General features: G+C 37.0%; 1 protein-coding gene across 1 annotated transcript; it reads right to left on the reverse strand.

The window, feature by feature from the left end:
* Positions 1-283: 283 nt before the first annotated feature.
* LOC132046680 (DNA ligase 6) lies at positions 284-15,227 on the reverse strand. Its single transcript, XM_059437390.1, has 19 exons — positions 15,057-15,227; positions 14,813-14,930; positions 13,258-13,339; positions 12,435-12,537; positions 12,212-12,308; positions 11,083-11,185; positions 9,804-9,923; positions 9,406-9,453; positions 8,399-8,496; positions 8,216-8,281; positions 7,084-7,243; positions 6,156-6,263; positions 5,684-5,733; positions 4,077-4,111; positions 3,921-3,982; positions 3,670-3,831; positions 3,511-3,599; positions 2,622-2,721; positions 284-749 (listed from the first exon to the last, which is right to left on the reverse strand). The coding sequence occupies exons 1-19, from the start codon at positions 15,160-15,162 to the stop codon at positions 441-443; spliced, it is 2,016 nt and encodes a 671-aa protein (XP_059293373.1). The 5' UTR covers positions 15,163-15,227; the 3' UTR covers positions 284-440.
* Positions 15,228-15,233: the final 6 nt, after the last annotated feature.

Here is a 15,233-nt window from a genome sequence, read left to right on the forward strand (position 1 = left end):
TGGGAGCTTCCAGTTCTCCTTTAGGGGTAAGCCAACTGCAAATTTGAATCTGTAGGTAACAGAATCTTAGCATTTCTTTCAGTAAGATACAGAAGTGCAACAATCTATGACATTGTTTCAGCTTGTTAAACAATCTGCATGGATCTATTTTGTTTCCAACAATCTTGAGCTTGCACACGCACATAGCTATATGGAGAGCATAACACACAGACGTTGAACTTTGGGACGCTATCACAGCAAAGGATGGCATCCCACAGTTCTGTACAACATCGTGATGGTAATCTAAGCAAGTTCAGCTCTTTCCATAGTATATGCAGCAACACAAAGTGATCAGACTACTGTCAGTGAACAATTCTATATAAGCATTTACAAGGGTGAGAGAGAGAGAGAGAGAGGGAGAGGGAGAGGGAGCTTCCTTGAGAATAAAACAATATATACAACTATTTTTCAAGATTCACATTCATTTTTCTAGTCTGAGAGTGGAACATGTCGGCTATATCTGCAGATGTGCTACATTCCTCAGGTTTTCTATCTGACAAACACTGGATGAACCTAGGAAATCTGACAGAAATACCACGAGATGGATGGACTAAACCAATGGCTGCGTGATGCACTGGTGACACTGTGAAGTCAGCACCCCGTATCTCCCACACAACTTCTGGAGACAACCACATATCCGGCACTTCTGCAGTTCGATAGTAGGGGGGCTTTTTCTGGAAGATTCTGTCCCCATCGAAGAAGTCTCTCATCTGAAAATGTTAAGTCAGCAAGTCCCAATTAGTTCTACTGAGTGCTCTGAAAGCAGACTTTCTTCCACTGTTATAAAACCCTTCAGTGCCTTCTCTTTTTTTTTTTTTTTTTTTTTAAAAAAAGATTTTATTCTTAATTTTTCTTTTTTCTTAAAGATTCTCTTTTTATAGTATTCTTAGTTTTTCCTTTCCATGGTCATTAACCCCACATAGGTGATTTGAACTCAAGAGATACACATTGATGATAAATACTACATAAATATGTTGCTGAGAGATGAAGACCTAGTGCATAAACCATCTCTAAATGCACACATAAGAACTTGATATACGGATACATATTGACACATTAGTATACAAATGTCAACAAAAAAAAAAAAGCAAAGTTTAACTTTAAGGGCAATGGTAAAAGCATGCTTCTATGTTGAAGTAGCTAGATATTTTTCACGAGACAACATTGACATGCCGAGTTTTCATTTACTTGTCCAGCTTACAATAGTTTACTTAATTCACAAGAATTTGAATGGAAGATAGAGTTTTCAGACTCCATAGAACGTTTGTTCTACTAAAGCTCTTCGCAATTCCCATAAACATTTTCGTTTGCTAAATGTCTCTTGTCATGTACTTACCTTTTATTCTCATAACGGTGGTGTCTGGGCAAACTTACGGACACCTCGACTATATCAACCGAAATTTGCTACCTCCCATTAGCACAGGTACCAGGTAACTATGTCCACCAATGCTTATGCAAATGGAAAGAATCACCTAGTGTTTTTGGTCCCATTGAAAGATAGCTTCATTCAACCTCAACCCCCCCCCCCCCCCCCCCCCAAAAAAAAAAAAAAAAAAAACCCAACACACACCTCTGAAGTATAAAAAGATTTTAATTCTACTCTCTGTAATAACGCATGCTTTTAATACTGACATGGTGTCCAGACAGCTTGCACACACCTCGACTATTCCATCAGTACCTGTTACCTTCCACCAGCATAGGCAACGGGTGAATCTGTCCACTGAGGCTTAGGCGTAGAAACGAGATCACCTAGTATTCTTGCCTCTGCTGAGATTTGAATCTGAAACCTCATGATTTTCCTCCCACTTCACTGATCACTAGGCCACACTCAATCAACTATTAATTTGCTAGAACATTTTGCGCATCCAACTTAAACAGAGTCTCTGGCTATACCTCAACAGTAAGTTGGATCTTCTCAGACTAAGGGGTTAGAGACATTGAATACAAAAAACCCCGCCTGTCACCTAAAAAAAGGTGACATAACGCTGTCGCAGTTTTACTAGATAGCCAACTCCTCTGACATAGTGATCTATGTGCTCTATTTTGTGTTTATCGATAAATTTGTGAACCACATTCAAACTCAAAAACCTTGTGCACCTCAAGATTTCAACAAAGCAAAGAAACAAATGATATAAATAACTGAGCTTCTTCAAATGAACAACTCCCAGTCACGCAGTGACCTATGTCTCGATTTTGTCTTTATCTATCTCGATTTTGTCTTTATCTATAGATTTGTGAACCAAGGTCGAGTCAATAACTTAGCACGCCTCAAGGTTTCAAAATGAAAGATATCACCAACCAATGGTCCTCGAAATTCATAAAAACAGAATATGACTTACTAGGAGTAACAATATAAAAGGTTACAGCAGAATAAATTTTCTTATAGCCAGAATAGGCTATTCTATAGACAAAATTGACTCAATGTAAGAAAATTCTGCAAGCATAAGAAATGGGATGAAGATCCAATAATTGAACTCCTATATCAAATTTAACTTGATTACTAACATGAGCTAAAGGACTTAAATTAGACTTACATGCTATCGGAAGACAAATTAATCAAGTTATATCATTATGGCACTCACCTCTACGTAGAAGGAATCAGAAAACCCAGACATGACCCGGCAGACACTCTGGAATTCCTCTGTGTCAGGGTTGTAGCAGGCCATAAGGAAAGGACTATACCTGTAATTTAAAAGATGAATGCATAAATCATATGAAAGCATTCATGCACCAGAATCCAATGCAATTTATCAGCAGTGATAAGAGAAACAACTAAGGGAAGGGTGATGTTGTCTTACTTGTCCATACAACATACGCATTGCATATAGTAATACAAATTCACATTTTTTTTTTTTTTTTTTTTTTTTTTTTTTGGGAGTAAGGTTAGAATGTTCCTAACCAAAAAAAAAAAAGGTAACAATATTATATATCCTTAATACAACAGTTGTGCTAAGAGCCAAAATTGCAGTTAAAAAAGAGCAAAAGTATATTCTTGTCCTCTTACAAGGATTCCATGATATCTAGCAATGAATCTACTTCATCTAGAAATTCTTCTTTACACCAAAAGTGAAACAAAAGCAAACGATTCATCTTGATCTTCTGAGGATTATTCATACAATGCACATCTTTGTAGCACTGAACTGTCAAAATGACAAACAGTAGCAGCACAAATCCAACTTTATTGGTAACACCAGAAATTTCTGTACAGCACAATCATCTTTAGAATAGACATTCCCACCAAGCTGTCTCAATTAATTTGGTGAAAATGCTCAAATTCCTGGGGATTTGCAGTTCGATTCCTTAACTGTCCGCATAGTACATCTTTGGAATAGACATTCCCATTAAGCTATCTCAAGAACCTAAATAAGATTCCTGGGTGAAGAAAATGCTCAAATTTGTGGGAAATTGCAGTTTGATTCGTTAACTGTCTGCATAGAAGAAACCAAAAAGGAAAGAGAAATTGGTCAATACCATCCTGCTTTTCTTCCATTCCCATACCAAGCACCAATTGGAACCAAGTCCAGGGAATCATTTAATCCTTCAACATAGTCTCTCTTGACCTGCAGAGAGGTCGAGGATTAGAACTAGAACTTTCATCTTGATGTCATATATAATTTTTAGGGGCAACACCTTTAACCATGCATCAGAGCGCTTTGATGGTGTGTACCCAGCATCTACATCAAGGGATTTCACCATGATCCCTTCACATGAAGAATGCAGTGCATCATCAAGAAAGCTGTTCATCCTAGCCAATGTGGCTTCATTATCTGTACAAGCATCATTGCACTCTACCTAAAGAAGAAAAGTAAGCTACTAAAACACTGGCACTAGAATGCCCATACTAACCAGCAAAATAAAAATAAAACCAAGAAGAAGCTTACGGTCATTTCTGTCGCGTACTCAAAATAACCCACTTTGACGTCACCAAATAAATCCTTCAAATCTGATTTTCAGACAGCAACATTTAGAAGAATTAAGAGGACAGTAATATCATTTACTAAACTTCTAAACTTGTGGGAAGAAATAAAGATGCATACATTTTCGCCTTTGACGGAGCGGCAGATTCAACAATCTGCAGACAGATTTCTAACAGTTAAAAGCTAGCCTCCTCCTCCAAAAAAAAAAAAAAAAGGACGCGAATGTCTCAAATGAAACATTAAAAGTGAGCAATAAGAATCAGCTAGATACACATTTTGTTGAAGGACTCTATCTAGCCATGAAAGCCTCACAGTACCTGAATCAGCAAAATTTTGAAAGAAGCAGCCACATGGAAAGGTCTCCTCAAACCTCACTCCCAGGTTGAAGTAGAAACATGAAGGTTACTTTTCATATAGCGACATTACACTGTCGAAACTAAGATCATGCACCTTTTTCAAGACTCTTGATCTAATTAAGAAAACTTTTCCCATCCAAAAACGAATGACACACTTCATAGTACGACGGTCGAATTCAACTCAAGTTGACTTGGCATTCGTTTTTTCTTTGTTCAGAGCAAATTTGTTTATTACCACATATAAAATAACATAAATTTTCCTACAAAACCAAATAATTTAGAAACAAAAATATTTTTAACATATTCAAGAACACTGTAATCAATGATAAAAAATAGTTCGGCACTTTGAATAGTAACTGTGCCATATAAATCAGATAGAGGGAGTATATTTTCATTTCTACTAGCTTCACATACTCTCTTCCCTTTCCATGTCTCATTTTTCTTTAGGATCGGATTTAACTGCCATCTATTTCTACAAATGTTTGAGCCATCTGAGTTGTGTAACTAATTGCCCAACATTAAGGACTTCTTAATGAAATAAGATTACATTTTCAGTGTTATCTTTCAACACCCCCCGCCCCCCCCCCCCCCCCCAAAAAAAAAAAAAAAAAGAGAGGAAAAAACGTTGGCATCCTTGCACTGGATAAGTTAATCCGTAATATTAATTCATTTATGGTTGGAAGGGAATAGAGCTTGCTTTGAAAGAAAAATAGACCATATTTCTAGAATCAAGAACAAGTGTTTACATAATCTTTTCTTGTGGTGTAATAGTAGTTCTATTAGAAACATAATCAGCATACGGATTTCTTGGACTTGTTAGGAGGCAGACAGAGGAGCAGTCATGATGTCCTAGAAGTTTTGTTCTGCACTTCTGTTGTCTTGTAATGTTCGTACCATCTTGGTACCTTTATTAATAAAACCTTTACCATTTCCCAAAAAAAAAAAACATAAACAAATTGGCTATTTTGTTTAGAGTTATTGATAAACTAGTAGCTCTAACCGCATGTTTTCCCCTAATTCCACTCGGATAGAGAAGCAACGAGAATCACAACCACTAGTTAGTCAATGAGTTATCCAAAGTAAATCATTGATGATTCCTAGGATTTCCAGTCAAAATCTGGAGCAATGTTTCAGTGAGACTTAATGTGTTATAAGTTGGAGACCTATTTGTGACTTATCACCAAGTAAATCCATTTATATTAACTGCCCCTAACTCATTACGAGATGTTTCTCTCATCAATCAAAACTGGTGAGTGTTCACCCACGCACAAAAAAAGATATTATGTAATCAGTACTGGTGTAAAGGATAGCAATGTAAAACAGCAGGCATAGAGATCCAAAAACAATTGGAGAAATGGTTATAGTAATTACTGTTCTCCATTTGCAAACATGATATCGAAAACAAAAACGCATATCTCAACCTGCACAATGAATGGGAAAAGGAAGAGATGTCAGATACTAAAAAAGATCATTTTTTCAAAGAGAAAACATCTTTAGGGAGACAGTGCACCACAGCCACTGCAGAAAAACTTAGACGATTTGGTTTTATGCCCTTTGTTTCTAAACTCTTATTACTTGATGAAAAGAAGAAGAAAAAAATTATCTGATTTAGTGTTGAATAATATACTTACTTTATTATATACTAAACACATCATGTGAAGAAGTTGCTCATTAATTTAGGATATGAAATAAAAAAGAATGAGGGGTCAGTCTGCTATGATAATTGCAGACATGGAGAAGGAGGGTAAGCCATCATCTTTCCATACACAATATCCTGCTGATAAATCAATTTTCGGGGACATCAGAAGGCTAACAATATCCTAATTGAGAATATTGACAGGACCTTAATTTTGTCTAACGCAATGATGGAATCTTTGGACCCTCTCTCTCGTGAAGATAGTTCTTGGAACGACATGAGCTTTGAACCATTTTGTCTATCAATTGCAACAACCTGAAAAAAATGGAGATCACTCCATAAACACCACAAGTTCATCAATAGCAATTAGTGGTTACTATTTCAGCCCACAGGTTGCAAGTACATGACAATATGTCAAGTGGAAGCACATGAAGCACAGACGTTAGACATAACATTATTGGTTATGATGGACACAGACATGCACGCATTCCAGGCGAACTCCAGACACATGTTGAACACATTTTATATCTTCCTTCATTCGTCATAGGACGAATGTGTCCTTTAATATGATACAAGTGCCCCTTGATTCGGACAAGAATATAGGATTCTCAGTGAATTCAACCAAATCTTAGAAATAAAATCTCAAGGCCTAGCACATGCCAAGTTCCCCAGTTTACCACCTTTCGAACTGAACAATGACTAAAAACACAAAATCGAACTTACAGAACAACCATTATTCTGGCAAAAAAAGAACAAGGTCCGACCTTTTAATTCCCTCCTAATTAGTTATTGTTGTGTCTCAGAGTTAGTCTTCTCTTATTCTATTTCTTTTTCTTCTCAGCTTCTTTCACCCTATGACTTATGCTTATTCATTGCTTTTATTTATTTCTATGGGCTGATTTTTCTTCTTAAACTGCTACATTATTTTTCTTTTCAGTTGGATATTATAATTTTTTTGCTGTGTCTTAGATATGCTTTACTCAGTATTTGATGTTCCGGAGCTCTTTTTTTGTTTGGGGAGGGGAGCATCTTCTAATCTGTATAGCCTCCCTCTTATTTTTCGAAATTTTCATGGCTTTGTGACAACCCCCAAATCCGTCTACTTAAAAGTGGAATTCCCCCTATGGAGAAATACCTCTGCATCCAAGATAAATGTTGTTCCTCTGGGACCACATGATTCTGTAATTATGTTCACCAAATCCGGGAATCTAGATGTTGTTTCATCCCCATTCCGTGAAAATACGCGGACCGAACCATCAGCTAATTTATGAATCTGTGCTCGCTGACCATCATATCTGCAAATAGAGATCTTCGAAGATATAATTATATTCCAACATTCAACATCAACAGAAACACTTCAACATGGATAAAGCATATTGTAAGAATCTCTCTGTAGATGTCTGTCAATTCATTCATCTATCTTTAATGCATAATTAAACAACATCAACATACCCAATGAAATCCCACAATGTGGGGTTTGGGGAGGGTAAAGTGTACGCAGACCTTACTCCTATCTCGGAAGATAGGGAGGCTGTTTCCGAAAGACCCTCGACTCAAGAGAAAACATGACGAGAAAAGGTCAGATAAGCACAAGCAGTTCAAAGCAAAATGAAAATGAAACTAAAGAAAGCGAAAAAGTCATGAAACTAAAGAAAGCGAAAAAGTCATGATAGAGCAGTCTGAGAAAAAGAAGCAGTAGCTACCACAGATAAATAAGATAATCGAAGTACAAGAAACAACATATAGTAGCAAGAATCAAAGGACAATAGACTATAGATCAAAACTGCGACTACCTACTAGCCTTCTACCCTAATCTGAGTCCTCCATAACCTCCTATCTTTAATGCATAATTATTCAGATGAAATTCCAAGAAAGGTGCAACATATAACTGATATTAAAAATGATTGTTCCAAATCTTGGGTGATAACCCGTTAAAGAGAGAATTTCATGTGATAACTCAGGCACACAAGTGTTGACTTCAAATGGAAGCACAAATGAGGTAAAGCACCAAAAAGCGTCATTTCTTTTGAGCTTTTTGAACATAATTGACTCGTAAAAGACAATAGGCTACTAAATAGAGGACCGTGATACTACAAGGAGAGGCTTCACAATTCAAGAAACATGTGTTCCCAGCAGTTCCTTCTCCCACAATGTCCATTTCATTACATCGAGGGATTACCTAACATGCCGAAGTACTCATATTTAAAAGTGATTTTAATTTATTTATTTTAAACAAGAGCCAAATATCAGGTTTTGTTAGCGGTTACTTGTATTCACACGTAAAGGCTTTGTTCTGAAAGAGCTTCAGCACTTGAGGGGCACCATTAGTAATCCTATCACAAACAAAAATTGAGAAAGTATAAGATATGGCTGTGTCATGAAAGAAGCAGCAGGATGAATTGTGGTACAGCAACAGTGAAATAAGCACAAATACACAATAAGATATGTACTTTGCAAGCATTGGTTTGATGGGTATGCCTGGTGCCATTGACAATGTATTTGAAGAAAACTCAATCCCCTTCTCCATCAAGGAAGGAACAAGAACATCCTGATCGAAACAGAGTACTAAATAAATTAGCACAAATGACAATCACTACATAGTCTAGGCAAATAATACTCAAATACTAATATGCTCCTGGAGAAGGACATAAGTGAGAATTGAAACACTTCATTATTTTTAAGTAGCACATTAAACATTACCGAAGCAAAAAAGATTTTAAAAAAACAAAATAGTCATTGTTTTCAACATTTGGAAAGCACAATTGAGTGATTTAGGATTCAGGAGAGCAAGATGAAGCACTGAACAAGGTAGCAACATTGAACTGACAAGGAGAGTAATAAAAATAGAGCATTAAAAGAGCCTCTAAAGGAGATATGGTGAATGCTTCGGACGCAAACAAGGCCTTCACCGCCCCTCAGTGGAAACAGAATCTTGTTCCTTTTGTAACTTCTGCCTGACCTGGTTATTAATTGTATCATGTGTATCTTCTATCTTCACTTGAAAGTCCTTCTTTTCTAACTTATCATAGACTTCGCAAAACAACATCATCTTACCCAATGTAATCCCACAAGTGGGGTCTGGGGAGGGTCGAGTGTACGCAGCCCTTACCCCTACCTTGGGAGGTAGAGAGGCTGTTACCGATAGACCATCGGCTCAAGGAAAAGCAATTCAAAGCAGTCCGAGACTTCGAACAACATAAAATTGAATTAATGTCACCCAAGTGAAGATAGTAAAAGAACAACTTTCCATAGACCTGGACTTTATAAGCGGTTAGAGAGAGAGCAGAGTTTTAGATTAAACTTTTAAAGTTAATAATGTAACACTTCAATCTAAAAATAAATAAACTTTTCGATGAGATGGTCAACCACTTCAAAACAATAATCAGAAACACAAATCACAACTTATATATTCATGAACACTTAAAACAAAGAATACCACTTGATGAGTGAAGCTTACCAAGCTGGGAAGGATGTTATATGCTTCAACTACTTCTGCTGAAAGTCGCTAACAGCAAGGAAATGAAAAGTACTAGTTAGTAGGAAAACCACAGAGACAACATAATGAGTTAGAAACAAAAGGGAAAAGCACAAGATATGGATAGTAGAAATATAAATCAAAGAAATCAAGACATTGTTTCCCACTTCAATCAATAACAGAGCAGTCAGTAGTCATAAACATCAACTGCCAGAAAGTTTACTCATGTCCTCAAAGGAGCAGCATCTTCAAGTGTAGTCCAAAGGAAAAGCATGGGACCCAAGGTGAAAACGTTCAAGAAGAATGGACCTTCTTACAGAATGAAACAAAAGACAGATTACTGATCATCCCGTCAACCTCAAGAGGAATAGAATACAAACCTGCAGACATTCTTTCAGGTTTTCGACCAGTCCTTCATAAGGAGTAGAATTGAACACAACAGCTTGAGCTAATGCAGGAAGAACAGTTCTCATCATGGCTCCAATGCGCAAATTCCGAACCTAATTTGCAACAGAAAAAGTAAATAGAGGTGAAATAGTGAGAACAAGGCAAGAAATCTGCCACACATCATTTTCCACTATAAGTCAACAAATTATGTACTTTGAAATTGGCAGAACAAGAAAAGGAGCTTGTTTAGGTATTTTATTTTGATTAATGTGTTCTCCAGAGGTAGCTAACTCAACATTAGTCTGAAACCTGGTAAACTCTATGACCATGCAACCGAATCCACGAAACCTTTTTCTTTTTTAGTACCGAGAACTCCACTAGAACCAGTGGCGCCAGGTACGGAACCCGGTGGATAATGAGCCCGCTCCTCTATCTTTCTCCACTTAATTACCAGGCTTTTTGCAGGGTTCAAACCCATGACGTGCAACGACCCACATATCACACGCTCCACACTTACCACTTGCCGGGGGGCTTAATCCACAAATCTTACTCCTCTCCTAACGCCGACACTGAAATAATACCAATAAAGAACTGTGGATGGCAGATAGATTCCCTAAAGATGCTTAATATTTTTCAATATCCAGATGCTGTATGGAAAGCATAAAGGAAGTTGTTGAAGTGTGTGAACATCTCATCTTAAAGCTTAAGCTGTTAAAGAGAGAACACTTTTATTATTTAATTATATTCTCAAATGCCCCCTCACATGTGGGCTTGATTCTTTTTCTTCATGAGCCAAGAACATGGAAATTCCTTTTGATAATGGGTGGCGGTGATATTCGATTCCAGGACCTCTGCCTGCTTTGTTACCATCTTAAAGTGTGTGACCATCTCATCTAAAACCTTAAGCTGTTAGAGAGAGCACACCTTTATTATTTAATTATAGTCTCAGCAGAAGCAAACTTTCAACTGTGGGTATGTAAAGAAGTTTTTAAATTAAACCATGCTTTAACAGAGAATGAGGGAAGAAAATCCACTGTAGATTAATATGGATTTGGGACAGAGATTGGACTTGAAAGCTCAACACTCCAGTGATTGAACTATTATATTAGGTTGAGTTTGCCAACAAGGGCAAGTTAAATAAATCTAGAGGCAACTGGTTGAGGGGAACATGGAAAAAAAGATGATCTAGAAAGTAATCCTATTATACATTTATGACTTTACAACACCGAAAAACGGATTTTAATTCCTTGAAGACTGAAAGCTTTAACTTACCAAAGTTCTCACAAGAAACTTCATCTCCTTCTCTCTACACGAACACATGAGTTTGACAATAAGGCTTTTCTTTCGGATAGCACTCCCACTACCTGCTTGCAAACTGATGGATTGTATAAAGAAATCATAGTTGTCATGGCAAGCTTACAGCATAACAAGAAAAAAAGTATGGTAAAAATGTATTACAGAGGTAAATCGATGAAATTGCTATATCTCAATATGTGTATGTTCAAGATAAAACTATCCTAGTTGTACATTTGCAAGTAAAACCAAAATACTAAAAATGCAGGACTCCAGGTTTTACCCTTTATCCTGTGTTTATGTATATATACATGTGATCTACATTTAACCTCGTGACACAAATATTATAGCAATATAAACTAGACTCCATGTTTTTTTCTTGTTACAAATGACAGGTCTAACAGACCACAATTAATGTTATCTAGGCCTCTCAATACACATTTTGATAGCCAAACCAAGTCGATTACCTGTAACAAAAATTATAGGTATAACGAAGTCTTAACTGATCAATGAACGGAAATATACTTGTAAGTGGATAGGCATCTCCCTCTCAATACAATAGAATCTTGATGAGGTACTTTTCAGAAAATAGACTGCGAAAGTTGGTATACTTCCAAATATATAAAGTCAATCTTACATCTAATGTAAAAAAGAAATAGTCCAACTGTTATGCCGTCCAGTCCCCAAACAAAGAAAAAGAAGTCACAAAGACAATGATCAGAACCAAATAACGAGCTCTATGACCATGGACAGAAACCATTTACATCTAAAACTTGCCACATTTTTTAATGTTCTATCCTCTTTCATCTTACAGAGACTTCATCCCCTGAATAAGATAAAATTCAAAAGCATACTGATAGAAGCTTGACATAAAAGAAGGATAGCGTGGTCTGAAATTCAAGAAAAGGATTTGCATTAAATAAAAAGAAAATATAGGAAAACGATGCAGAAATACAGCAGTCTACGTGGTTGGGGAAATAGGCTCTGGTCTAGGAGTCAAATAGAGTCAATGAAGAGAATCCATCCTGAATACTAAAGGACTACACGTTCTCATCAAAAGATCAGCAATGGCAACTGTCAGCACCAGAAAGAAGAGTCAAAATTATACCTTATCCTTCTAAGGGCAGCATATACACCCCTAAGTGTAAGTGCCACTGGAGGAGCAAGTAATGACTGTGTTTGTCGGCAAAGTTGAGCAACATCACCTAATAAAAAAGACAGTCAACAAAGTCTAACCCTGTAATGGAAGCAGCCAACCAACCAAAGCAGGAAGAAAAGTGAAAATGTATGCCATCAATTGCCCAGCAACCTAAAATGATAAATGCTCCTACCAAGATCACCCAGGCTGTTGTATAGTTCTCGTACTTTCGATTTCTTTGTCCCGCATGCCTCCTCTAGTGCTGCTACAACAGTAGTACCCCCAATGTTCAATTCCTGGATCATGAAGATCAAAGTTGAAACAGTGCTCTTGAAAATTGAAATAATAAAACAGAACAGAAGTAACAACATGATGTATAAGATCATGCACAGATATTTATTTATTTTTGGTAAGATCATGCACAGATATTTTTTTGATTGATAAGATCATGCATAGATATTTTTTTGATTGATGAGAACATGCACAGACATACAGCGAATTTAATCACAAAAATGAGGCTTTGACGGTAACCATTTGGTACTCCAAACATCAATAATATTATTTTTCTTATCAAAATAAACAAGAAAATATTTATTGATGTTTGTAGTCTGTAGACCAGTGCATGGATTTTCGGGAGTTGTTAGGAAGGAAAAAGTAGCAGTTTGTTTGGTTGATCTCTGCATGAATTTTTGTATCCTTCTGTACCATCTTCGTACTCTTCCAATAGAACTTTACTTCATAAAAAATAAAAAATAAAAGATAAAAGAGACAAAATTGCAGTGGAAGAAGAAAATTTAAAAGCAATGTTACCATATGACAACTAAAGCCAGGGCCAGAACTTAAGGTTGTCAAGTCACAGAATTAGCCAATAAATACATATTACCGGGCATCATCAGTAAAATCAAAATAATAGATACACAAAAATAGTAAGAAGAAAAATGCATCAAGATATTTGCAACAACTCGAGCAGTGACCAAGAGGCAAAATCATACAGACAATAAGGGCATTAAACTAACCATATTTTCATGGTCGGGAGCTATCTTGTTTGTGCACAAGTACACTGCAGGAAGCACATCCTCTGGAGACAAGGCCAGCAAGCTGCAAATGATCAGTAATTCATCAACTGAAACTGTTCAATAACTTCAGAGGTTTCTTAGAAGAAACAGCACTTTCTTCTGGATTAGAGGGTGGACAATGATTGGTCTAATCCGAAACCCCCAATCCCAAAAACAAAAACAAAAACAAAAAAAAAAAAAAAGGCTAGTGATGTGAGATTGTATCATTTTACTGGCAGTGGTGCTGCAGAGGCCGAGGGTCTTCCGGAAACAGCCTCCCTACCTAAGGTAGGGGTAAGGTCTGCGTACAATATACCCTCCCCAAACCCCACATTGTGGGACTCACTGGGTATGTTGTTGTTGTTGGTGCTGCAGGGGCAGAACCTCAAAATCAGACGTAAACTACCATTTTAACCATCATTCATCCTACCCTCCCTGCTCCCCTCCCCCTCCCTCTCCCTCTCCCTCTCCCCTACCTTTTTCCCAAACAAATAATAAAGCAATGTTCCTTTTCGGTTTTGAGATGTTAATTTGCTTTGACAGCAAACATGATACAATATCGACAGGCACAATTCATTCAAGACACTCCATCCAAGGTCAAGTCAAGGAGTTCCGAGCCTTACAAGCAATATGGATACAAAAGGAGGCTTTGGAGCCCTTTGGAGACCCACACGAGCCACCTACGACGTGTGGAAGATTGCTTGGAAGGATGATGAAGATGGAAGCATAAGAATGGAAGCCACAAAAAGTGGATAGAATTGCACTTGGACGTGTGAGACCCAATTTGGGCTATTTTCGCAAGAGGCCACTTTTAGGCCTCAAATGTAATAGGCAAGACTATAAATAGATGCCGCAGCCTCATTTCATTCCTAAGCTTGAATATTGATGAAAACTCTTTGAGTGATAGTTTGTTTAGCTAGTTAATCATAGTTATCTTAGTTAATTGTAGTTGTGGAATCCACTGTTGGAATTGCAAACCTTGTCCTTGAATTTCATTTGGAGTTGCTCATTTGTGGATTCAAATTAGTGTCTCCTTCTTGAATTCAATTAGTATAGGTTCGTTAGTAGGAATCAATTAGGAGGGTTTGGGTTTCATATACCTAAATTTACCTATAATTCCTTTACTAATTGGATCTTACTCTATCTCTCTTCTTCTCATCTAAATTTCTTGCTATTTGGTTTGATTCGTAGAGTTTCACCCTAGGAATCCTATCAAAGCATATAGTTGTATGAAAGTTCAACCCAAATAGAAGCCAAGTCGTCTTCATCAAAAAAAAAAAAACACAAAATAGAAGCCAAGTCTTAATCCAATAAAACAAATGTAGAACAGAAGGTATCAAAACATTCCATGCTTAAACTATAACCTGACAATTTTATAACCTATTAAAAAGATAATGATACCATACCGGATAATTATGTCAACAACATTCTGCCGTGTATCTAGTATGATAAAATATACTGAGCCATCTTAAACCTACAACAGACTAGAGATTAGAAAGAGTAATAAGCAGCAAACCTGCGAAACATATTGCACAACATTGATGTTGCTTTTATCTTGCCTTTTTCTTCCTCTACCAATCCAAAAGTTCGTGCAAGATGTATGTATGGAGCAGCCTGCCCCTTACTCCAGCAAGCTGGAGAATAGAATCAAAGAAAGGGAAAAAAGCAATATTTTACTAGTGAACAAATTTCAGTTAGGTGCAAAAATTTGGACTGCTGGAATATATCCACATAATTAATTGTAATTACAAGACACCAACCATGTTCCACGGGAGAATATTTCTCGGGTGGAAGTGATACATAATTTACAGCATTATCCGCAACGGGAACTCCACACAACAACAAATCGGCATCATCTCCTAACATTTTGGGCAATTTATCATCTTTGGGAGAAGGGCAAACCTCTTTAGCACATTGAGGTTGCACCAATTTGTTTG

Source organism: Lycium ferocissimum, chromosome 2 (assembly GCF_029784015.1).
Source record: "Lycium ferocissimum isolate CSIRO_LF1 chromosome 2, AGI_CSIRO_Lferr_CH_V1, whole genome shotgun sequence".
Classification (NCBI taxonomy): Eukaryota; Viridiplantae; Streptophyta; class Magnoliopsida; order Solanales; family Solanaceae; genus Lycium; species Lycium ferocissimum.

Excerpts from the sequence above, each read along its gene's own strand:
- LOC132046680 (XM_059437390.1), bottom strand. The coding sequence starts at position 15,162 with ATGTTAGGAGATGATGCCGATTTGTTGTTGTGTGGAGTTCCCGTTGCG. Across the intron at positions 13,340-14,812 it reads TTGTGCAATATGTTTCGCAG|CTTGCTGGCCTTGTCTCCAG; the intron begins GTTTGCTGCTTA and ends GATCATTTGCAG. Across the intron at positions 3,832-3,920 it reads AGTACGCGACAGAAATGACC|GTAGAGTGCAATGATGCTTG; the intron begins GTAAGCTTCTTC and ends TTTCTTCTTTAG.